At 34.4% G+C, this 26,453-nt stretch overlaps 1 protein-coding gene across 4 annotated transcripts in view; it reads right to left on the bottom strand.

The window, feature by feature from the left end:
* SPOCK3 (SPARC (osteonectin), cwcv and kazal like domains proteoglycan 3) overlaps positions 1-26,453 on the bottom strand; it is a 485,610-nt gene that overhangs the window by 138,661 nt on the left and 320,496 nt on the right. For all 4 annotated transcript variants that reach the window (XM_040471022.1, XM_040471015.1, XM_040471030.1 and 1 more), the window contains one exon: positions 13,402-13,516. In XM_040471022.1, coding sequence (XP_040326956.1) covers positions 13,402-13,516 — 115 coding nt within the window. The remainder of the gene's footprint in view (positions 1-13,401; positions 13,517-26,453) is intronic.

Genomic DNA, 26,453 nt, shown 5'->3' with positions numbered 1-26,453 from the left:
TGCCCCTCCCCCGTTCATGCTCTGTCTCTCTCTGTCCCAAAAATAAATAAACGTTGAAAAAAAAAATTTGAAAAAAAAAAGAGTCGGATGCTTAAACAACTAAGCCACTCAGGTGCCCCTAGTCCAACCAGATTTTAAACCAAAGACTGTATCAACAGATGAAAAAGGATACTATATCATTATAAAGGGGTCTATCCAATGAGAAGATCTAATAGTTGTAAATATTTATTCCCCAACTTGAAAGCACCCAAATATATACATCAATAAACATGAAGAAACTCATTCATAATAATACAATTATCGTAGGGAACTTTAACACCCCACTTACATCAACGGACAGATCATTGAAGCAGAAAATCAATAAGGAAACTACGGTTTTGAATGAAACGCTGGAAGAGATGGCCTTACAGATATATTCAGAACATTTCACCCTAAAGCAGCAGAATACATATTTTCAAGTGCACATGGAACATTCTCAAGAAAAGATCACATACTGAGTAACAAATCAGCCCTCAAAAAATACAAAAAGATTGAGATCATACCATACATATTTTCTGACCACAATACTATGAAACTTGAAGTCAACCACAAGAACAAATACATGGAAGTTAAAGAACATTCTACTAAAGAATGAAAGGGTTAACCAGGAAACTGAAGAAGAAATAAAAAAAAAAAACAAAAAACACGGAAGCAAATGAAAATGAAAACACAACAGTCCAAACCTTTTGGGATGCAGCAAGAGGCTATAAGAGGAAAGTGTATAGCAATACAGGCCTAAAACAAGAAGCAAGAGAGGTCTCAAATACACATGTAACCTTACCTAAAGGAGCCAGAAAAAGAACAGAAAATAAGGCCTAAAACCAGAAGGAGGGAAATAATAAATAGTAGAGCAGAAATAAATGATATAGAAACAACAAAAAACAGTAGAATAGATAAGTGAAACTAGGAGCTGTTTATTTGAAAGTATTAATAAAATTAATATACTGCTAGCCAGACTTGTCCAAAAATAAATAGAAACGACCCAAATAAATAAAATCATGAATGAAAGAGGAGAGATCACAGCCAACACCATAGTAATTATAAGAGAATATTGTGAGAAATTATATGCCAACAAATTGGGCAATCTGGAAGAATTGTATAAGTCTCTAGAAACATATAAACTACCAAAACTGACAGGAAGAAATATGGAATTTGAACCAACCCAGAACCAGCAAAGAAATTGAATTAATAATCAAAAATTTCCCAAAAAATAGAATCCAGCGCTAGATGGCTTCCCATGGGCGTCTACTGATTGTATAAAGAAGAGTTAATATCTATTTTTCTCAAACTATTCCAAAATATAAAAAAATGGAAGGAAAACTTATAAACTCATCTATGAGGCCAGAATTACTTTGATTACAAAGCCAGACAAAGGCCCCACTAAAAAGGAGAATTATAGGCCAATATCCCTGATGAACATGAATGGAAAAATTTTCAACAAGATGCTAGCAAATTAAATCCAACAATACATTAAAAGAATCATCCACCATGATCAAGTGGTATTTATTCTGGGGTCGCAGGGGTGGTTCAATATTTACAAATCAATCTATGTGATACACAACATTAATAAAAGAAAGGATAAGAACCATATAATCCTCTCAATAAATGATTTTTTTAAAAAACCCACACTTGACAAAGTACCAGATCCATTCTTGATAAAAACAAAACAAAACAAAACAAAACAAAACAACAAAGTAGGGATACAGAGAACCTACTTCAACATCATAAAGACCATATACAAAACACCCATAGCTAATATCATTCTCAATGGGGGAAAACTGACAACTTTTCCTTTACAGTTAAGAACAAGACAGGGATGTCTACTCTCACCATTGTTATTTAACATAGTACTGGAAGTCCCAGCTTCAGCAATTAGACAAAAAAAGAAATAAAAGTCATCCAAATCAGCAAGGAAGAAGTCAAACTTGCACTATTCACAAAAAACATAATATTAGTATTATCGCTAGAACTGACACACGAATTCAGCCATGTCACAGGATACAAAATCAACACACAAAAATCTGTCTCATTTCTATACAGCAATAATGAAGCAACAGAAAGAGTAACCAAGGAATACATCCCATTTCAACTGGCCAAAACCAAAACTTACCCAGGAATAAACCCAACCAAAGATCTGTACTCTGAAAACTATAGAAAACTCATGAAGGAAATGGAAGATGACACAAAGAAATGGAAAAACATTCCATGCTCATAGATTGGAAGAACCTATATTATTAAAATGTCTATACTACCAAAAGCAAGCCACACATTAATGCAATCCATATCAAAGTACTACCAGTATTTTTCACAAAGCTAGAATACACAATTCTAAAATTTGTATGAAACCACAAAAGACACTGAATAACCAAAGGAATCTTGAAAAAGAAAGCAAAGCTGAAGCATCACAATTCTGGACTTTTAAGTTATATCACAAAGCTATAGTCATCAAGATGTATATTACTGGCACAAAAACAGACACAGATCAATGCAACAGAATAGAAAACCCAGAAATGGGATCTATATGCCCACAACTATATGGTCAATTCATCTTCAACAGAGCAGGAAAGAATATCCAATGGAAAAAAAAGATAGGTTATTCAACAAATAGTGTTGGGAAAACTGGAAAGCCACATGCAGAAGAATGAACTGGATCACTTTCTTACATCATACTCAAAATTAAAAATGAATGAAAGACCTAAATGTGAAATAAGGAACCATCAAAATCCTAGAGGAGAACACAGGCAGCAACTTCTTTGACCTTGCTAGTAGCAACTTCTTACTAGACATGTCTCCGGAAGCAAGGGAAACAAAAGCAAAAATGAACTACTGGGATTTCATCAAGATAAAAAGCTTCTGCACTACAAATTAAATAATCAACAAAAGTAAAAGCCAGCCTATGGAGTGGGAGAAGATATTTGCAAATGACATATTTGAGAAAAGGTTAGTATCCAAAACCTACAAAGAACTTATGAAACTCAACACCCCAGAAATAGTCTAGTTAAGAAATGGGCAGAAGACATGAATAGACATTTTTCTAAAGTAGACATACAGATGACTAACAGACACATGAAAAGATGCTCAACATCACTCATCATCAGGGAAATACAAATCAAAACTACAATGAGATACCACCTCACACCTCTCAGAATGGCTAACATTAACAAAGCAAAAGCAACGGTTGTTGGCAAGGATATGGAAAAAGGGAAATGCTGTTACACTGTTGTTGGGAATACAGATTGGTTCAGCCACTCCCGAAAACATTATGGAGTTTCCTCAAATAGTTAAAAATAGAATCCTACTACCCAACAAATGTACTAATAAGTGTTTACCCAAGGGATACAAAAAAACTCATTCAAAGAGACAAATGCCCTCCCATGTTTATAGCAGCATTGGCAACAATAGCCAAATTATGGAAAGAGTCCAAATGTCCATCAACTGATGAAAGGATGAAGAAAATGTGATACGTGTGTGTGTGTGTGTGTGTGTGTATAATGAAATATTAATCAGCTATAAAAAAAAGAATGAAATCTTGCCATTTGCAGTGACATGGATGGAACTAAGGTGTATTATGCTGAGTGAAATAAGTCAGTCAGAGAAAGACAAATATCATACGATTTCAGTCATATGTGGAATTTAAGAAACAAAGTAGATTAAATGAGGGAAGGAAGAAAAATAGAGAGGAAGGGAAACCATAAGGGACTCTTTACCATAGAGAACAAACTGAGGTTTGCGGGAGAAGAGGTGGACAGGGGATGGGCTAAATGGGTGATGGGCATTAAGGAGAGCACTTGTGTTTATCATGGAGTGTTATATGTAAGGGATGAATCACTAAATTCTACTCTGAAGCCAATATTACACTACATGTTAACTAAGTAGAATGTAAATAAAAACTTGAAACCAAAAAAAAGCATACAATTATAAAGCAACAAAAATAATCACACAATTATTTTCTTTTTTCATTTTAGAAATTTGCAATGTAAAAATAATTTGATACATAAATAACAGAATATATTACATTACTAAGAGAAAGTTGGTCATTCAGTAAACTCATTAACAGTAATTCATCAAAAGTGTTAAAAGTAGTATCACCAAATAAAGAAGTATAGGGTAATGCATACAGTGTCTTAAGTTCAACTAAAGGACTCATTCTAAATATATATTACAGAAGGAGAATATATTCTCATGTTTATTTTGTTTTTAATTCATTCTGGCTCATGCTCTCTTGTACAAAATATATATATCTGAAGTTGATAGTCTATTTTTTTCTGTCTTCTGACATATCCAATCCATTTTTTATGGAACTATACAAATACTTCATTGGCTTTGCTTTCCTTTCTTATTTTGAGGCTTAAAATTATCATCAGGATCCTGGGAACTCATTGAAAGTCTTGCAAAAAGCTGGAAAGCTACATGAAGAAACTATGATTTAATATTTTTATAAAAGGCTATTCAGAATATGTGATGCTAACTTTAAATACATTTTATAATTCCTTTATTTTCAAAAAAAAAACAAACTTCTCAGAAGATCTTTTAAGTACAAAAAATTGGCTTCACTTTCACATTTGGAAAAATATTATAATTCTTTTTTTTTAATGTTTATTTATTTTCAAGAGAGGCAGAGAAAGAGTGCAAGCAGGGGAGGGGCAGAGAGAGAAAGAGAGCGAGAGAGAGAGAGAGAGAGAGAGAGGTAGACACAGAATCCAAAACAGGCTCCAGGTTCGGAGCTATCAACACAGAGCCCGATGTGGGGCTTGAACTCATGAACCAGGAGATCATGACCTGAACCAAAGTCGGATGCTTAACCAACTGAGCCACGCAGGCTCAGAAAAATTATTAAAAAATTATAATTCTATATTAGAAGTGGAATAGCACTTCTATATTAAGTGCTATTAATAGCACTTAATTGTTTAATATAGGGCAGATTTACCATGGGAATCTCAGGAAAAGGGTTGGCTGATATCAAACTCATAACAGTCTCAAAATATCCATTTTGAATCCAGAAAAGTTCAGTTTCTGACTTCTTTCTGATGTCTCCAAAGTCAACTATAAGTGCAGAGCATATCACAGTGGATATTGATTCTGATTGGATTTGTGTCAGTTCTGATTTTCTGGCACCCATTCCATACTTGTTAAATAATAGCGACTATCACTCCTGCTTTTAGAAGGAGTGTTTATATTGCAAGTTGTAAAGAAGTATTTTCAAATAGGGGATCCTGGGTGGCTCAGTCAGTTAAGCGTCTGACTTTTGATTTTGGCTCATGTCATGATCTCACAGTTCATGGGATTGAGCCCCATTGTTGGGGTCTGTGATGACAGCATGGAGCCTGCTTGGGATTCTCTCTCTCTCTCTCTCTGTCTCCTTCCCTCCCTCCCTCCCTCCCTCCTCCTGCTTGTGGTCTCTGTCTCTCAAATAAATAAACATTTTTTAAGAATTATTTTGAAATAACATATTAGATATACACTTGAAAGGAGTTGAATGAAGACTGCATATAAATAGCCCTTTGGTAATATAAGAACTAATACAGGCTATCCCCACATTTATACCTGAAAACATATACCTGTATAAACTCAAGATATAAAATTTCTAACTAGAATTCACAGGGAAGATAAATATTAACCACACAATAATTTTATACAGAAAATAAAATATTTGTGTAAAATCTGAAATCAATCATCTAAATAGCAACACAAAAAAATATTTCTTCAGGGCAGAACTACAGTAATCTCCACATTTAAAACCATCCTTTTCCAAATATGGGCAAAGATACTGTAATGGTGCTGTATGGTGACAGAGGAGAGCTACATATTTGTTGAGCATAGCATAAACTATAGAGATGTTGAATCACTATGTTGTACACCTGAAACTAACGTAACATTGTCAACTATACTAAAAAATAGAAATTGCATATATATGCACAATGGGATATTTTCCGGCCATAAGAAAGGCGGGCATCCTGTTACATGTGACAACATGGATAGACCCTGAGTGCATTTTATGCCAAGTGATACAAATCAGACAGAGGAAGACAAATTCTGTATGATAATCAGTGTATGCTATCACTTATTGGTAAAAAAAAAAATCATAAAACAGAGTAAAATGGTGGTTACCAGTTAATGAGGGGTGGAGTTATAGGGCATATGTTATTCAGGGGTACAAACTTGCAATAAATAGTAAATAATACCTAAAGACCTAATTTACTGTACAGCAAATAGAAAATAATGTTGTATTATAATCATCAAATGTGTTATGAGACTAGAACTTAATTATTCTAACCACTAAAAAGAAATTATAATTATGTAACATGATTGGTGTTAATTACATCTACAATGGCAATCATGTTATAATATATAAATGTATCAAGTTAACATGTATATGCCTTAAATTTAGTGTTATGTATCAAATATATTTCAATTAAAAATAAATAAATAAAACCATCCCTTTCCAGGGATGTAAGTGATGAATCACTAAATTCTACTTCTGAAACAAACAAAAAAAAGCAATATATATATATATGTATATAATTTAAGAAACATATATATATATATGTAATTTAAGAAACAAAACAAATGAACATATGGAGGGTGGAGAAATAAAGGACAAAAGAGAGACTAAACAAACCGTAAGAGGCTCTTAAAGACAGAGAACAAACTGGGAGTTGATGGAGGGAGGTGGGTGGGAGGATGGGCTAGATAGGTGATAGGCATTATGAGGGTATTTGTTATGATGTACACTGGGTGTTGTATGTAAGTGATGGATCACTGAATTCTACTCCTGAAACCAATATTGCACTGCATGTAAACTAATCAGAATTTAAATAAAAATTTAATTTACATATTCATATATATATGTGTGTGTGTGTATATATATATATATATATATATATATATATATATTTCCTGAAGATCTTAAATGACCAGAGAGCATGTTTTTAGTTACAAAAATAACATCCTGAATAACTTAGGTTAATACATTTAAAATCTAAATAAGCAGACATTTATTTGAGAAAGCATAAATTAACATAACTGTATGAAAAAGATACACACACACACACACACACACACACACACACACACACACACAAACTCTGCAAAGGCCAGTAGCTGTGAAAAGAATGTGAAAGATTTATCAAAGAAAACAACCAGTAATAGCTTCTAGGCCACATAATTCTACTGCAGAGTTATGTCAAATTCTGAATGCAAACTCTAATTTGCTGCGTATAAATACTATTAACTATAAAGCAATTAAAACTCCAATTTTTTGTGCCCAATCTGATTAAAAAAAAAACACATAGAAAGTAAAATTTGAAATGACATTTAATGTATGAAAAATAGTCTACAATTTATTAGAATTCAACAGCATTTAAAAGCGTCATCAATTAAAATGAAAGAGAAATTCAAAGATGGTTTAATTTGAGGAAATACATCCATAAATCTATATGATTTATATATTTTTCTATTTTGCCAATGAAAAAACTGAGACTCATAAATTTAAATATAATACCAAAGGTTGCATACCCAGAGCAGAATTGTAATTCTAAAATTTATACTCTTAGCAAATAAATGATGCTACCTCCACAGGATAATAACACAATAAAACAGAAAGAAATTCTATAAAAGAGTTACATACACACACACACATACACACAAAACACACAAATCAAAATTAGGAGCAAGCAATGTAGTATGCAGGCTAAGTTACTGTAATTGGGTATCTATTTAATTCCAATACTCTTAGAGAATGAAGCAAAATGAGAAACAGATTGAGTTACATGATTCCCAGCTTCTGATAAAAGGAAACTTGAGTTGTACAAAAAAAATGCAGGTGAGGATGTAGTGGAAACTATGAACCACAGCCCCCCAAAAATCAGTTTGCATATTTTTATTAATATTCTGTAAGTCACCCAGTCAAGCTAATTAATATTTCTGGTTCTCACATAATTTCCGTTTTGTGTGTATGTTATGTGTAGTGAGAACACCTGATATTATTGTTTTAGCAAATTTGTAATATTCAATACAATGTTATTAATCACGGTCGTCATGCAGTCCCTTGGATCTCTAATGCAACCTTCATAACTGCAGCTTTGCACCCTTTGACCCATTTCCCCCATTTCCCATTTCCCCCATCTCCTCGCCCTTGGTAACCGCTTTTCTGCTCTCTTATTCTATGTGTTCAACACTTTTTAGATTCTACATATAAGAGAGATCACACAGTTTTTCTTTCTTTTTCTGGCTTACTTCACTTAGCGTAGTGTTGTTGTCCAGGTTCATCCAGGTTGCTGAATTTGGCGGGAAACTTCTTTTTTAGTATACACACGGAATGGGATATTAAATATCCCTATTTCTCTACTCGTCCATCAGTGAACATTTAGGTTATTCCCATATCTTGGCTATTGTAAATAATCCTGTAGTGGGCATGGGAATGCAGATATCTTTTTGAGGTACTGATTTCTTTCCTTGGATATATACCCATAAGTGGATTGCTGGATTGTATGGTAGTTCTGATTTCAGTTTTTTGACGAAACTCCATACTATTTTCCATAATGGCTGCACCAATTTACATTCCCCAACAGTGTACAAGGGTTCCCTTTCATCCACATCCTCACCAAGTTATTTTCTTTTGCCTCTGTGATAATGTGGAAATCTTTTATGGGTTCTTCTCCATCTGTACTGCTATCTCCACTCTAATCCAACATTTCAAATTATGGAGGTATGTGAGTGTGTTTAGATGCATCTTAGGGGTGAGGATAAACAGAATCAGAGTGATATTAGTTGAAATTAATAAAATTTGGGGCACCTGGGCAGCTTAGTCGGTTAAGCATCTGACTCTCGATTCGGCTCAGGTCATGATCTCACAGTTTGTGAATTTGATCTCCATGTCAGGCTCTGTACTGGCGGTGCGGAGCCTGCTTGGGATACTCTCTCTTCCTTTCTCTCTGCTCACCCATGCTCTCTCTCTTTCTCTCTCTCAAAAAATAAACTAAAATTTTTTTTAATTAATAAAAATTTAAGAGATTAGATAAGTAAAGCCATAATAGCTATATAAAACCCATAATTACAAAAAAAAAAAAAGTATTCGGAGGATTAGAATACTCAAATTTGAAACCTAAAGGAAATGCCATTTAAAGGGTTTTCTGAATCTAGCCAGTCAACTGAATAAACTAATGGAGCACCTATGGCATATCATAGGTCTAAAATTCACTGTGCTTACAGACAACTGTTGTGTAAATCATTTAAGATATGTCTAGGGTCTATTTCTTTGAATTTGGATTTACCAACTGCAAAATAAACACTTTCTAAGGTCCTTTCCATTGCTCTATATCTTTGGTCCTGCAAGTCCCTTCTAAGATTTGGGATTGCATTACATATTACATGCAAACTCTGTGGAAAATGGTCTATTCATGGTCCATGATCACAACTATGAATCTCATATTAACGTGATTATATAAAATATATTAGCTTTAAAAATCATCTAAAATGTCAATCAATAGTCTTTGAATAAAGTTGATCAACCTTCCAAATAATCATTCTGTTTGTGACCAAATGATAAACTTTCAAAAAATGGGGGGCCAAGGGGGAGAAAGTAATACACTACAGGGACCTAGAAGCACTTGGTCTTTGTAATATTGATTTTATGGGTTAGGAAAACAGGAAAAAAAATTGTACAGTTAAGTTACTGATTGAAGAGAGACAGATATGCTTATTTACCTATACAAATTCAGAATCTGGAATTTCAAAACTGCAAACTGTTGTTTTTTTTTATTTTTTTTAACATTTGTTCATTTTTGAGAGACAGAGAGTAAGTGGGGGAGGGGCAGAAAAAGAGGGAGACACAGAATCTGAAGCAGGTTCCAGGCTCAGGCCCGTCAGCTCAGAGCCTGACACGGGCTTGAACCCACAAATTGTGAGATCATGGTCTGAGCTGAAGTTGGATGTTTAACTGGCTGAGTCATTCAGGCACAGCTGTAAACTGTTTCTTTTTTTTTTTTTTTTTAATTTTGGTTTCTTGAATGTATACACTTGGACCAATTTATGCACATCCATTATTGAATACATTCGGACAATAGAGGAGAAATTAAATTTTTTCTTATATAAAGGAAATGTATGTTTTTAAGTTTATTTATTTTAAGAGAGAGAGAGAGAGAGAGGGAGAGAGAAAATATGCAAGCAGGAGAAGGGCAAAGAGAGGGAAAGAGAGAGAGAGAATCCCAAACAGGCTCCGTACTGCCAGTGCAGAGTCTGATGCAGGGCTCAAACCCACAAACCATGAGATCATGACCTTAGCCAAAATCAAGAGACAGATATTTAACTGACTGAGCCACCCAGGGGTCCCTAAAGGAAATATATTTTGTTTGTTTTAATATAATACAAGTCGATTTGAAGAATTTATTCAGCTCTTAACATAGAAAACATAATCTGTTGTCAATTTGACCTCAAACGTAGGAAGTCAGAAAGATTTAAAAACTAGTTCATCGTTGGTAGTTTCTTCCTTGCTTTTTCTAAAACAGAGATGCTATTAAATAGAGTTTCCTGCACTTCCTAAGTCAGTCAACCAAAGGCATGCTTCTAATGTAAATGACAGTTGAAAGATTAGAAATGATACTGAACTGAGTTTTACATTTCCCATGTCTCTTGGCCTTTGGCACTGTGTAGGAATGACATTCACAATTTTCTGTACTGCTTTTCCACAGCAGTTAGCAAAATCCTGTACTTGCTTTGCCTTGACAATCCATCAGAACAGGATTATTTTAAATTCTTCTTGCCTCTCTTTCCACACACACTTGAACACAAATGATCTTTATTCCCCGAGATACTACTTTAAGTAAAGGCTCCTTCTTGACATACTAATATAGATGTTGTACAGAGAATCTGAGCAACATGAAACGTAATCATTGTTTATTCACAAAGGATCATTTTCTTAAATATTTTACCTTCCATATTCAATGCATATTAAGTTCTTTTTTTGCAGATTGTGGGAGAATATGATAAATTGATCAACCTCAAACCTATCTTCTCATTCAAAAGTAAGTTCACATGCAGGGAATCTTACTGAAGAGAAACCTTGCTGACGGGTGTGATGTATTAGAGGTATCCACTAATTTTGATTACTCCTTTTCAAGTGTTCTTAATAGCCTCCAATGAAAAGAATGAGACATGGATATTGAATACCAAGGTAGGATTTACTTTGTACCTGAAGTGAGTTTCAGAGGAAAACGTATTCAGTTAAGTCAACAGGGAGTGGGTATGAGGAAGACAGAGATATGGAAATAGTTCAGTTGAAAGAAAACTATAATTAGCTCTTAATTACATGGGGGTCGATTAACTTACTCAAGGTCATGTTAAACATCCCTATTTGGACTATGCTAGAAGGAGTGGATTGGGATTATGGCGGGGGGGGGGGGAATCCAGAAGGAACTATGCTCTGACGCTGGCTATAGGCTGGTGTAAGGCAACAGAGGTGAGGCTTCAAGAACAAGGCTCCTGGGAGGCAGCTTTACACTCCTTCTTCCACCAGTTGTTGTCTTCATGCACATTGCCCAATGTCAGAGCACTAGCTTACCATTAATTTGCAAATCAATTTACTTTTGAGTAATAAAATTGACCTAGTTGTGTTATTAAAAGTGATATGGTAACATAGGTTTTCATTTTTTTAATGTTTATTTTTGAGACAGAGAGAGAGAGACAGAGGGGGAGAGAGAGAGAGAGAGCGAGCGAGCACGGGAGGGGCAGAGAGAGAGGGAGGCACAGAATCCAAAGCAGACTTCAGGCTCTGAGCTGTCAGCATGATCTGTGAGATCATAATCTGAGCCAAAGATAGACACTTAACTGACTGAGCCACCCAGGCGCCCCAGTTTTCATTTCTAAATTGTCTTAATTATTACCTAATGAGTAATGACCAATATAAATAATATAATTAAAGTTCAAAAGTTTTATAATCACTATACTGTACACCTGAAAATAATATTACACTGTATATCAACTAACTGGAATTTAAACAAAACATTTTATCTATAATAAAATCGTTATCATGGTATACCACGTTTAAGAAAATACATAATTTAGGGGTGCCTGGGTTGCTCAGTCAGTTGAGTGTCTGACTTCAGCTCAGGTCTTGATCTAATGATTTGTGAGTTTGAGCCCCACGTCGGGCTCTGTGCTGACAGTGCAGAGTCTGATCAGTTCTTCTGTGCTCCCCTCAACTGCCCCTTCCCCTCCTCTTTCTCTCTCAAAAACAAAAACAAAAAATTAAAAAAATAAAATACATAATTTGTATCAAATGGACTTCATTTTAACTAATATATTTCCTGTCCATGTATCCATTATTGATTTTTTCAGAAAAAAGTACAAAAATCAATGGTCTTCATTAAGAAGCCACAATAATAATTATTAAATTATAAGATTCATATGCTTATAAAATATGTGATAAATGTTGATGATAATGCTCTTTAAAATAATCTTTCACTTAAAGGAATATGTATTCCCTACATATCCTTCCTCATCTAAAGTTATGAAGAACTGAAACAAGGAGCTATAGAGATATTTTTGAAGGCATAAACAGTACCTCAAACATGTAAGTAATATTGTGTGAATTACAACAAATAATCTGCAAAAGGTCAAATTTTATATAATAACACATACGGAGTTAAATGTATTTCATTATTTTATTATTATACATCAAACCAATAAAAATAAAGATTTAAGGACTCTAGACCTAATCAAAAGAAAGTTTAATTAATTAAACTATTCTGTAGGGAAATTTTCTTACAAACACACACAGTATATATATATATACATATATATATACATACATACATACATATATGTATATATATACATACATATATGTATATATATACATATATATATTTATGGTAGACCTCTTTATATATGTATATATATATATTTCATGCACACTATGTTTTATATATATGTATATATATTTTTTATGGTAGACCTCTTTATTTTAAAAGTTTCTTACTAATTGCCCAGTTTCACATCTGATCAAACTCTTTTCTCACTCACTGCTTTACCACTGACTTGCTCCAAAAGAAAAAAGGAATGTCAAACACATTTTAGACACAGTAGTTTATAAAAGACATTTCTTTAGATAATTTATATATGGTGAACATGTAGAAAAGAAGCATCCACCTGTTACTATCAAGATAAATAGAAATCCCTGTAGAAAAATGTCGCTTGCTAAAATAATTGAGACTAAAGAAAAAAAAAAAACTTCATTTACAATGTAATAAATGAAGTAAATGAAGTAATAAATGAAGTAAACTTCATTTTAATGCCAATATTTATTGCAAAACACTTTAATACAGAAAACAAATGTAAAACTATAAATAAATGTTTATCACTTACCTCTCTTAACGTTTCTGCTTGTACTTGTGGACTTATCTGAAGGACATGGGCAACGTCCTTCACATTTGACTGAGATCTGTTTTCCTAAGACACATGCCTGATATTCTAGTTTGCACTGCATACAAAGAGAAAAGAAAATAGTTATTTAGATACATTTAGTTAAATCAATACAAAGTCACATGCTATTTGATTCTATTACACATGCTATGGAAAAAGGCAAATGAATAGCATGGAATGAAGAACATTACACCTGATTTCAAATCTGTAAGTTCTAATTTCTAACCGTGGTATTTGGAGCTAATTTCTTAAATGTTATGAACTTCGATTTTTTTCATATGCATAATTGGGATAGTAACATGGAATCTACTGAGTTTGAAAAATCAAATAGGTAGTTTTCCTAGAACAACAGTTACCATGAACTGAGCTCTCAGTAAATGCAACACAAGCTGAATGAAATTAAACTCAAACAATCAAAACTATTATGGCACATGAAGTTCTGAGGGTTTTTTGGGTTTGTTTTGTTTCGTATTTACTTTAGATTAGCTTAGTTTTGTTTTGCTTTTCTTTGTAAACATTACTCTTTGTAAAATTTTAAGCCTAAGTACATTAAGTCATTCTTAATATTTCATAACTGCATAATTTGACATGATTTAAAAAATTGTAAACGTACTCCATCTTTTAAAAGGCAATAATTACTTTCCTATTTTAAAAGAAATAGATCTTGCTAATTCGGAAGTAATGTGATTTCTTTAGTGGCTACGTCCATAATTTACTCAGTGCAAATTATTTTAAAATTAAATAGGGCAGACTTTCTGGCTCCAATCGACAAATGCACCAGTGACTAATTTAATTCAGCTTCAGCTGATACAAAGAAGGACTGAATACACCCAATGACTAATCAGATTACTCATAGCTGTACAACATTTTTTTTTTGTCAAATAACGCTCTACTGGACAGGCGAAATTCAAAACTAGACTTTCAACAAATGAGTAAAAATTATTACACTTGGAATTTATTTGTAGTGGCTTAGTGGGCCTTTTTTAGAGGAATAAACTCCTTCAAAGAAATTATTTTTTATTGTTCAATGTTTCAGTAATTTAAGGAAATGATTTTGACTTGTAAAATCTCAATGGATTTTAAATATAATTAAAATGCCCAATAGCTAATCAAAAGTAGAAAAAAGTAAAAATTATGAGCACTTTAATGAAATCCAGATAAGTTATATAAAACCTTGAGACGTCAAATTAATATATATATTATAATATATTACTGTAACTTCTTTTAACATAATATTTCAGAATTCGGAATCTGGTCATATGAAAATTCTGACTTATGACACAATTTAAGAAAAGTTCAAGAACAATTGTAAATGTGAGCAGACAAAGCCAAAAGTCAATATTAATTCTAGCTAATATTGAATTTTAAAATATGAAAATGTTAGCTCCCTTCAAAGATGTGTTACACCATACCCCTTTACATTCTAAATGTGGTTTATTTTAAAAGTGCTTTTTTTATTTGAAGAAAATGAAAGCCAGAAAAATAAGTGAATGAACAACAGAAATACATGAGTTGTTAGTTTAAAAAGGTTTTACCTCTTAGATAACTTTCTTTGACATAACACAAACTTCAAAGCTGTCTAAAATTTGCATATGATGAAATTATAGTTTTGAAAAGGAATTACTTTATAAATAAAACAATTTCTTCCTCAGAATGATTTTACCAAACTTTTTTTTTTTTTTCTGTATGCATTTCTGCAAAGACCAACAGAATCAGAAAGATAGCAAATCCACCCATGTTTATAGTTATAAGAATCTAGCTTCCTGGGGCGCCTGGGTGGCTCAGTAGGTTAAGCGGCCGACTTCGGCGCGGGTCATGATTACGCGGTCTGCGAGTTCGAGCCCCGCGTTGGGCTCTGTGCTGACAGCTCAGAACCTGGAGCCTGTTTCAGATTCTGTGTCTCCCTCTCTCTGACCCTCCCCCATTCGTGCTCTGTCTCTCTCTGTCTCAAAAATAAATAAAAGTTAAAAAAAAAATTAAAAAAAAAAAAGAATCTAGCTTCCTGTAATTGGAAAGCCATTTAGTTTTATTTCCTTATGGATTGATTTTGAAATAAAAATATCTTCATAAAGAATTTTATTCAAAGAATATTAGGACATTAAAAGCACTATTTTAAAATATTTTTTTAGCTACATCTACTGATTGGATTTCTAATTAATGACATTCAATTTACTTAATTATCACAAAGCTGAAATATTTATAAAGGTGTAAGTGAACTGAAATATCACATAAAGGGTATGCTCATTAGTTTATAATTACCAAAAAATGGAAATTCTGTAGAGAAAGACATGATTAATGCATTCCTGATTATCTAAGACCCTGAGCATTAAGAATTCTTAAGTTAGGAGTTACTGTGAAAAGCAAGCCTGCAAAATGATTTTTCCATGGTCAAAGTTGCCATTTGTCAGGGAAAGTAAGTTAAAATCATTTGCTGAATTATATATCAAAGGAGAAAATTTAATTTTTACTATAGGAGAGATCTATTCTGCTCATAGAAAAGACCCCAACCATCAGGGTAATAAACACTGAGACAGGTTATTATTACAGTTTTTAAGATAATGCAATCACTGTGAGCTTGTTGGATGGCTTAAATCGGAGGTTTTCAGTTGGAGTGGTTTTGCCCCAGGGGACAGCTTGAAATGGTTTTTGGGAAAACCGCTAAAATTATGCGGGAGGGATTACCGTTGGCATTTACTAGTCAGAGGCCAGAAAGACTGCTATAGATCTTGCAGGGCACAGATAAGCCCCCCCAAAATAAAGCATTATATGACCTCAAATGTCAATAATGCCCCGATTTAAGCACTAGTCAATCAAAAGACAATGAATAAGTAACTAAACTTAAGATTCCTTCCATATTTCATTAGTATTTTCTTTTTGGTCATTCATTAAAGTAATGCATGTAAGATAAAAAGCAATGGTATAAACTACAGGGTTCAAGTACTGAAATTATCCAGGAATTTAAATTTAAAGTTAAATTTAAATTTAAAATTAAACTTAAAATTAAATTTAAAATACATATCAGCTAACACAACAAAATACATAGCTTATAAATGACGACTTTAATTGAGGTATCGCTATGTGTCAAACACTGTATTAAGCAATTTCGAAGCATTATATTCTGAGGAATGAGGTAGGATAGATATATTTTTTAAAATAAGTTTTTCAAGTGAAGTTTGGAGAACTTTATGCAACTGATCAAAAATGCATGGCTAAAATAGGATTTGAGCCTACTTTATAGTGCTTCTCATGTAGAACAAGTATATAATTAGCAGTAGGTAAAAATAGCAACAATGTTCTATTTCTTATTGTGGTGATAAAAATTTTGATACAAGCGAAAGAATAAATTGGAAATTTGGAATATCATGAATCACTTTTTTTTAGTATTTGCTTTAATCTACCTTGGACTGGCTAATATATTACATTCCACACCTTTAATACATTAGGCAACGAATATCATGTCTAAGAGCTCTCATGAATAGAATTCCTCATAGGCAGCTATAGCTAACCCCTCTGCAAGTAAATGTCCTCCACTTGAGGTTCTCTGATTCCCACTCTGGTGTTTCACATGCAAAGACAACCAGAGAAAGAAAAAAAGACTTGATTTAGACTTGAATCCATTCATTCATTGGGATTTACCAATTACCCACACACATTATTACTGTAGCATAAATGACAAGCAGGGAGCTAAGCATAGCAAAAATCTGTGGCAACCCTATGCACTGAAGTGGACACTATACCATTGTTTTCTGTTTGTCACTATACTTTTCCTTCAGAAATAACACCTCACTTATTGTGAGTAAACTTTTCTCACCAGAAACCTTATTTGGGGAAACTGATTTTTACATACAAATGTTATAGCATACCTCCCTCAGCACAAGGTGAGAGTCCTATGACATGAGGTGGTTAAAGTCTTCCCATATGCTTATTCAGATCTGTCCCTTTACAGGGATAACACTAGAGATGTGAGCACAGATGCTATTTAAGCAAAATCAAAATGAGAAAAGGACCAACAGGATCCTAAGAATGTTAAAGTCTTAACTTAAGCAATCTTTAAGGCTGAATTATATGCAAACCAATTTCCCTTTAGTCCTTACACCTCATACTGTTTCTATCAGACGTCTAGAAGTTGGGTATTATAAAGACTAGTTGCATTTAAGCTGAGATGAGATGACATGGGGATAGCAAAGGAGCTTTAACCCAGGTTAATAAATTTACAATCCCTGTCATGTAATCATGGGCCAGTTAAGATATTGCACAGTTGGCAACTAGACTATCTGACTAAGAGCTGCCGAGAAAAAATAAAACAATAGTACATTTAATCCTTATTTTACTGAACATATCCTCTTAGATGTAGTACACTCTTTGAACTAATATATCTCTAATTATTATTATGATATTTTTCTTCCAAAATTAAACAAAAATTCCCCAAGGAAATTTATCATTTGGCACAAACCTTACAATATGTTGTAGTGCAACCTGAGAACATGCCAAGGAGAAAACCACTTGACACATAAACTATGGACTCAGAACTGAGGAAATACTGTTTTGGGGATGGTTTCTCCTTGAAGAGTATCAGAGTGTGTTCACAGATGTACAGGGGGTTGTCTTAAAATCAACCTAATCCAATGTAGCCCTAGAAGGTCAGGATTGTTTACTCCCTCACTTTGGTTGAGATTGTGAATATATACATATAAAAAAAATCTGTTTTTCGTATCACTAAATTATTTAATTGAGTTATAAGATCATATATTATCAAGCGTCTCTTATTTTGAGATCTGTGTGCACAATGTAGCATTCAGCTATGCATTTTCATCATTGTAAGGCCATCGTTGTAAACAGATATCCCAGAATTCAAAATCTGGTAATAATTTTAAAAATTTAAGTATCAACAATATAGTGTGTTTATTTTATAATTATTTCCTTCTCACAGGTCTTATTAAATTCTGTCATCAAACTAAGATTCTTATTTAAATTATTCCAGACAAATGTTGCTTTCAATATCAATATCAGCAGTAGTTTCACTGAAAATAAAACCTATTAAAAACCATGTTGTTTGATGACTGATATATACATAAAAGTAATGAAATCATTTGTAACTTACTATTGATTTCTATTTTCATTATTTATGTTAGTATATCATATGCACTTTGACAGACACCAACTCAGGCTCTTCCAGAAGGGTACGGAGTGGTTAAAAATAATTAAGAAATGGATGAAAATAGAAGAGCATGATACTAAGTACTCCCCCAAATTAGGAGGATGTAAGAGAAGAAATTACATTAACAGATATAAATGGGAGTAATTTTTTTAAAAAAGAATGTCAATAAGTAACAAGGGATGCATTTTAAAAGAACACAGAGGAGATGAAGGATTCAGAGCAGAAAATTAAATTTAGCTAACAAGAGAAAATATTCTGAAGACCTGAAAATTTTGATGATTTTAATAGTTACACAAACATAAAAATACTAAATTGCGGTAGTTTGGGCACACATTTCAATGTCTGTGGGGCTTACGCGCTTAAATTTTTATTTTAACCATTTCAATGACATGAAACTTGAGGATATTTTTTTGTTTATTATGCTTAAGAAATACCAAGAACCTATTTTAAATTATGTACTATTCTTATAACTAAGATATAGGCTTAATGGTCTATAGCATCTAAACAGTTTTATGCACTGGTAAGCAGTGATCTACTTTGGCATGTGCTAAAAGGGAAAGATAGGGAAGAGCTGGTGCAATGAGTTTTGATACAAAGATACAAACACACAAAGCTTAGTTTTTCCACCATGTAATAATTCCTCTTGAGTAAACCTGAGGGAGTAACCTGAGAAGACACTACCTCCAGAGGGCCCTCTGTTGACTCACTACAGGAATACAGGTGCGTCTAAGACCACTACAGCTCATCATACGCTTTTGGAGAGGAAGAATCCTGGCAAAGCCGACTATGGAAAAGAAGATGGACCTGCTAACTGGGGTGGCCAAAACGTTATGAGGGATCAGTTTGTGTAGGAAAGGTGCATATAAAAAGGAAAACCGACACGGATAAGAGGAGACAGAGATGGTGGAATTGTGGTAGCAAACTAGTTAACCTTTCAGAAGTTAATAATTTTTTAAGTATTATAAATAAACAAGTATCCTTCTAGGATACACACAATTCAAATACATCTATAACCAATTCCAAATGTGTCTATATATTTTTTAACTGATACAAAAACTCAACATGCATTCATACTGATATCTCCTATTCCAATCCAACATCTCAAGATTTTGTCCAGCCTCCCCTTTTCCATGTTTGTAAGTACTCTCTCCAACAATAAAAAACATGGATTTACTTATACGATCCCTCTATTTCCTTAATTGCCCAACAGAACCCATCTAGCAACCTTGCTGGCCATCTCTTCAGCATAGAAATTCCAGGAATATTCCCCACTAAATACGCCATGTTCTTAGGCACAAGTAGCCACACCGCCATACTGTATTACAAGGCTCAACCATTCTCCATTCACCACTATGCAGGGGATTCACTGACTTACTCTGAGCCAAGGAAGGGAGAGAAGGAACCGAATTTTTTTCTCTCTCTCCTTATAGCTCCATTAATTATTAGGAGAGGAGAGCTGAAACCTCACAATGTGTGAGTGACATTTGACAATGTCTCCCTGTAGAAATTGCGTTATATACCTTGAAACCATTTTTATTATATACCTATAAGATTAGATTTCTTCTATTAGATTTTCTAGGTGAATTAACATGTTAATCATTTTGTAGTAATCCTTTTCATCTGTTACGACTTTTATCGGGAAATCTAGTTTTTCGGACATTGTAGAGCTATCTTATTATTTTGTAGTATTGGAGAACACGTCCCTATAGATCTCTTGTGTTTCCCTACATCTTAGGAGCAGAGGCACTGATAGCCTTCTGTTTTGTATTATCTATTCAATTTTGTTTGTATAGTAATATCTATGCAAGACGGTGATAATTCTGCCTCCTATCTGGAAGAAAGGGCAGATTTGTTTGCTTCCCAGTAAAATAAAAATAATGTCTCACCACAAGGCAAAGTTTGAGCAGGCTTCTTTACAGCCCATTTTGAAATATCCAGATTTCCTTAGCTGTGACACAAACCCAGTGTGTGTTACTCTGCGTTGTGCCTGTGGGACTCATGGGAGAAGGAGAATTGACACAAATATAAACATTATGCTCCTTGTGTCATAAGTAATAAATTACTTTGTCTCTGACCCAGGAGTCTTAGGTCTTCTGCTAGCATGTATAAACCCTGGCATCTATTTGCAAGTAGGGTAAACATCTCAGACCTTTCGTAGTTCTTTTGGTAATGAGGATGGGATGCTCACAGAGGTATAGTTTTCTGGAAATGAAAGGATACTAAGCTCCATGGACCAGATTAGAAGTTATGAGAAGATTGTTCAAGACCCAGTAATGAACTCTCAGAATGCTGTCACCTGAGTCATGAGCCAAAAGTAGAAAAAGGATCATCCAGTGTTCTATCTGTTATTGAAAATTTTGAGCCTGAACAGCAAGAGCTAAGGTTGGCTGAATCTATTTAAATAGTGCTCTAGTTATTGTTTACTAGCCACCAGCCAGGAGGAGGAATGTGGTGCTATCTTGACAGTAGGATCAACGGTTCTCTATTTCCAAATGAGACAGAAGGCTGTGGGCAGTCATCCAAATGTACTGAAGAACGCTGGACTAGGGAAGAGATTCAAACGTGTCTGGCTAAGTTGTATGCAAGCACCATCCATCATGCCTGATTCTGTTGGGGAAGGTGACCCTGGATTCAACTGTGGCATCTGGGCACATTTACAATATGGAAGGTAAGTCAACGTGACTTTTCTTGTGAGGATTTTTAGGACCAACTCAGTACATGTTGCGGTTGCTTCTACATCTGAACGTATAGCAGGTATTAACGTGCTATACGTTTATACTCTGCTGTCTGATAAGTATCAGCGGAAAGTCTCCCTCATCAAGATATAGCCAAGAGCCAAGAGTTTTCTAGGGGGAAAACCTCCTTGCCACTGTTACCACTTTCCTATACAGATGATGCCCTACTTGTTGGAAAGTCAGAAGCTTCAGTCTCAATGACTCTGAATGTAATATTATTACACTTCCACCAGCAGGGATGGCTGAATAAACTCCTGAAAAAATTTACAAGTCTGCTTGCTAAGTGAAGTTTCTTAGGACTGTTTGGGTGGATTCACAATGCTCAGTCTCACAAATAGTGAAGGAAAACTGTTATTCCTTTCGTCATCAGTGCCATAAAGCAGTCCCAGTACCTAACTGGACTTTTTGAGTCTTGAAACGTGTATGTTCCTCTCCTGGACATTTTGCTTGTTTTTTTATATCAGCTAAACCAACAGGTGTATTTGGAAGCTGTCCAGCATGCTGTATCATACTCCCTATCTTTAGGGCTCCACAACCCTAATGGACTCTTTCAGCTACAAGTCTCTGTTGAAATTTTTTTCAGGTGATGCCATTGCTATTCCACTACTATCTACCGACTCTGGCCACGTCCTTTTGTCCTTTGAAACAAACATGCATCACGTGTTTGAGTTTTTGGATTATGTGCAGTCTGACAGCTGTGAAACTTTTATCACAAAATTACTAAACAGGGTGACAGGTAAGGTATCTAATGCCCTTTACTATCCACAAGTTTCAGATATTGTAAGCATTCGCATGGTCTCTTCAAAAATCTCCTCAAAGAGGTTTCTGACTGCCTCCTTCACTTTAGTAAAGCAGTTTGGTCACTGAATTTTGCTGTCTCCCAGAAAGGGAATTTAAGCCTCTCGGGTGGGTCCTTAGTAACTAACAAGATGAAAAGACATTCTAGGTACCTATTTTCAATATTCAGGCTTTTTCTTTCCTTCTCCTAATGGCAAAGTCAGGCTGGCTTGGTTGCTGTATCCTGCAGGTGACAGCCTGTTCAAAGGGAATCGTGGGAATTCAGGCTTATTTCTGATTCAGCCACTTGGATTATCTTGTTGGATTAACATGGTCCTGGAGCACACTGCTCACTTAAGTCCCCTGACAGTAGTCCATGAAGCTAAAAGTTGCCAACAAAAATGCTTCTCTCTAACTTCTATTCCCTTTGTCCCTCCTCAGGTGGACTCTTGTAGATGAAATGTTCATACGTAGTGTTTAGGAGCTGATAGGAAGAAAGGGGAAATTTTAATTTTTATATTGGGGCACGCTAATTTTGTCTGTATAGAGTGAGAGCAACAACCTCAGTGCCTAGGGAGGGGACCCTTAGACTCTGGGAGAAATGGGAGAGGGTGAGACTTTAATGGTCTTTTGTCTTTCAGAGCCACCCTTATTTCTTTCCTCCTCAAGGAAAGTGCCTTCGTAGGGCTTTCCCAAAGTGTCGCAAGTGCCTTAAATTTAACTGCTGGATTTTCCTTTCCCTCGATATGTTTTTCTCTATTCTGCTTAATCTAACTGAGAAGTCTATCAGAAAGAGAAAGGGATGGCACCAGATCCTGAACCTCTCATGCAAGGCACCTGCCAATACCGCCAGGAGTCTTTCCCATCTCCATTCTCCACCATTCAGTGAGATGGCTGAATGCCATTCAGTTGGTTGCTTCAAAAATTGGACAGATTGAAGAGACTGCTTTCAAGCATCACTCCAAAAATAAGGAGTAGAATCAATTATGCTAATTCAACTGGAAAATCAAAGATCTTCTAGTGGGCTGGAAGGTCACCTTTGATGCACTGTCAATCTGTGTCCACAGAAAAATGTAGTTATGACTTGCAGGTCACACCCGTTTTAACATTATTTTGTTTCTACAACACTATGTGTACTATTGGAACTATTATCTTGTATGGAAAACAGGCATTCATTTGCCTCCATATAGAAAATGTGGTGATTTGCACCTCAGCGGTGGTCTAAGAGAACTTCACCTGCTTTAGGAAGCACCACCAGTGGATCATGTGGCTCTCAGAAAACTGAGATCTCTCCTAAATGAATCACACTTGGCTATTCAGTTCCAGGTGGCATACCAGACTCCTTGTTTTATGAGCACCTTGACAGGAATTTCTCTCTACAACATGAGGTACCCAATTAGAAAAGTTGATACAAATTTGTCACTGATCTTAGGTGAAGTGATCAATGATACCACATTGTTCCTAGCAGGCATTTGTTCAGGTGATTGGGTCATGACCCCGGAGTGGGAAAGGGAGACACTGTTGAGGTCAATATTGGGTTTTTTCCCCTTTTTTAAGAATGTTTATTCATTTTGAGAGACACAGAGACAGAGTGTGAAGAGAAAGAAGAAGACACAGAATCTGAGGCAAGCTCCAGGCTCTGAGATGACAGTAGGGAGCCCGACGTGGGGCTTGAACCCATGTACCATGAGATTATGACCTGAGCCGAAGTTGAATGCTTAACTGACTGAGCCACCCAGGCACTCTGAGTTGAGGTCACCTTTGTATGCAGGTTGCTCTCATTCTTCTGCTTGGAGCTTCCTTGCAATTAGCCTTAATTAAATGCTGCGTGAGACAAACTAGTTGGAAAGGTTGATGGAGTGGTGTACTTACAGAAAAATTCTCTGGAAGTCAAAAGATGTGGAAATGAAAGATGGGATATTGTTTGGAGGTAGGGCGCCATGGGTTACTCGTGTTTCTGTGCATCTTGCAATCAGAGGCATTGGGAGTTTGTGCCGTACAATCTTTTCAAAGATTTTTGTGTAGCAAATTTGGACGATATTTTCTCCTGAAGTACTTATTTTGAATTTTCTTTAATTTTCTTTCAATATTTAAATTGTATATTTCCACTATTTTCTGAATCTCATTAATCCTGTTGAGATAATTTACGTTGGTCTAATGACATAATATTTAATTTTTTGTTTCACTAGATGTTATTTTTTTTTTTAATTTTGTTTTCAACGTTTTTATTTATTTTGGGGACAGAGAGAGACAGAGCATGAACGGGGGAGAGGCAGAGAGAGAGGGAGACACAGAATCGGAAACAGGCTCCAGGCTCCGAGCCACCAGCCCAGAGCCCGACGCGGGGCTCGAACTCACGGACCGCGAGATCGTGACCTGGCTGAAGTCGGACGCTTAACCGACTGCGCCACCCAGGCGCCCCACACTAGATTTTATTTTGAGACTCTGTTATTTTACTACAATGTGTCTATGTTTAAATTTCTTATTTATTTTAGTTGGTACACATTATATTTCCTGTATTGTGGATTCATGCCTTTCAACATTTTGGGAAATTTTTCCATTTCTCTTATTATTTTTTTCACCTTATTATTCTTGGCTTCTCCTTCCATATTTCAGAATATTTGTTTATACCTTTTCATTCTACTTTATATTCTTTATTTACCTTTTTGGATCATTTTTATGAAGCATTTTCTGAAATATGTGTGCTGTTTTTCTGAAAGGCACAGTTTGCTTTTGTTTAATTGGCTTCCTTCAGGTGCAACAGTGTATTCAGTCCATTGCCAGTTCACATAACAAGACTAATTTCCTTGGTAGACAGAATTTAGGGTGGAGGGAAATTAAAGAGCATTACAACACATAGTGATTATACAGAGATGGTGAGAAAATACATATCTTGCTTATACAGTCACTGAAATGGGTAAGACAGTCACATACCAGTGGATCAAAATCTTTTAGACTTAGATTTTATTAATGATCAGTATTTCACAGGCAAATGTGTGGAACATAGTTTTGCCAATTTTTCAACTTCCTAAGGAGTTACAAATAAATAAATTTTAAAAATTAAAAAAAAAAACACCCTATAATACAACTTGAGTTTTGTGAAAGGCTAACACATGGTCGCTAACACAAAAGTAAAAAGGTTAAAATCTCAAAAATACGTCAGTATATAAATTTAGAAATTGGTCATAACTTTGTCCTAAACTCATTGAATGGTAGCTACCAATATATATAACTCAAGAGTCTTGAACGAGCCAAGAAAGTAAGCCTATGTCTCTGTTAAGGTTAAAGAAAGAGAGTTCTATATAACATAATCCATAATGCAATCTCTTGGAGAAGATGGGGCAGGTATTTAGAGTATGGATACACACGAGAGCTTTAATCCTCAAAAATACAGTGTGCTCACTTAGTTTCAAAAAGCCACCTTCCAAAGCTGATTATGGTACTAAGGTGTTTTAAATTAGAAAATAAAGATGTAGTTAAGTTTCTTCATATAATACAAGTTGAAGAAAAATGATTTAGTCAGTGAAACAATTTGAAGCAAGGCCAAAATATCCATTGTCACAGCAATAACATATTGTTCATTATTTATAATTGAACAGATGGAAGAATTGTCCAAATATTTAACAATGGAAGCAATTAGTCTGATGTAACAATCCTTTTATAGACATGGCAATAGTTTTCAAGTTTAAACTTAATTTTCTTAATTTTCCTTTTTCTTTTTGGAAAACAAAAATCATTCATCACTCTAAATTATTTCTCTTAATTTTATGTGTGCATTTAAATACACTAAAACTTATTAGCATGTTATAAAACACTAAATAATCAACAATTAGAATATAGAATATAGGATATTATGAGAAGAAATAAATCAAGAATTGAAGAGCAAAGTAGTTAGAATTTATTTTTGCTCAATATTTTCCTAGAAAATATTTAAGCAGTATGACAATTCAGTGATTATTTTTACTTGTTCAAGTTCAACTGATTAAAAAATTATACTTCGCCTTTACTTGGTAATGATATTTAACCCAAACATGCAATATTTACAGAAAAGATATATATTAATTAGTTTCTCCTAAATAATTTTTGGCTGACAAGAAAACATTACATTGGGAGTTCACCCCCAATTGTTGTCCAGGGCAATAACTGATATCTATACCATGCTAAACACTTAACAGTAATAAATGACTCCAAACTTTCTCATTTCTCTCAACGGAGTTTTATGCTTACCACCACCTCACTTTTTTTGTTCCTAAAATCTGTTCAAATAAATTAATGTCATAATTATATAAGTTAATTAAATATGATTTAATATATTTAAATATCAG

This window comes from Herpailurus yagouaroundi, unplaced genomic scaffold (assembly GCF_014898765.1).
Source record: "Herpailurus yagouaroundi ecotype Mexico unplaced genomic scaffold, PumYag 28, whole genome shotgun sequence".
NCBI lineage: Eukaryota > Metazoa > Chordata > Mammalia > Carnivora > Felidae > Herpailurus > Herpailurus yagouaroundi.
This window is presented reverse-complemented; position numbering and strand designations above follow the sequence as displayed.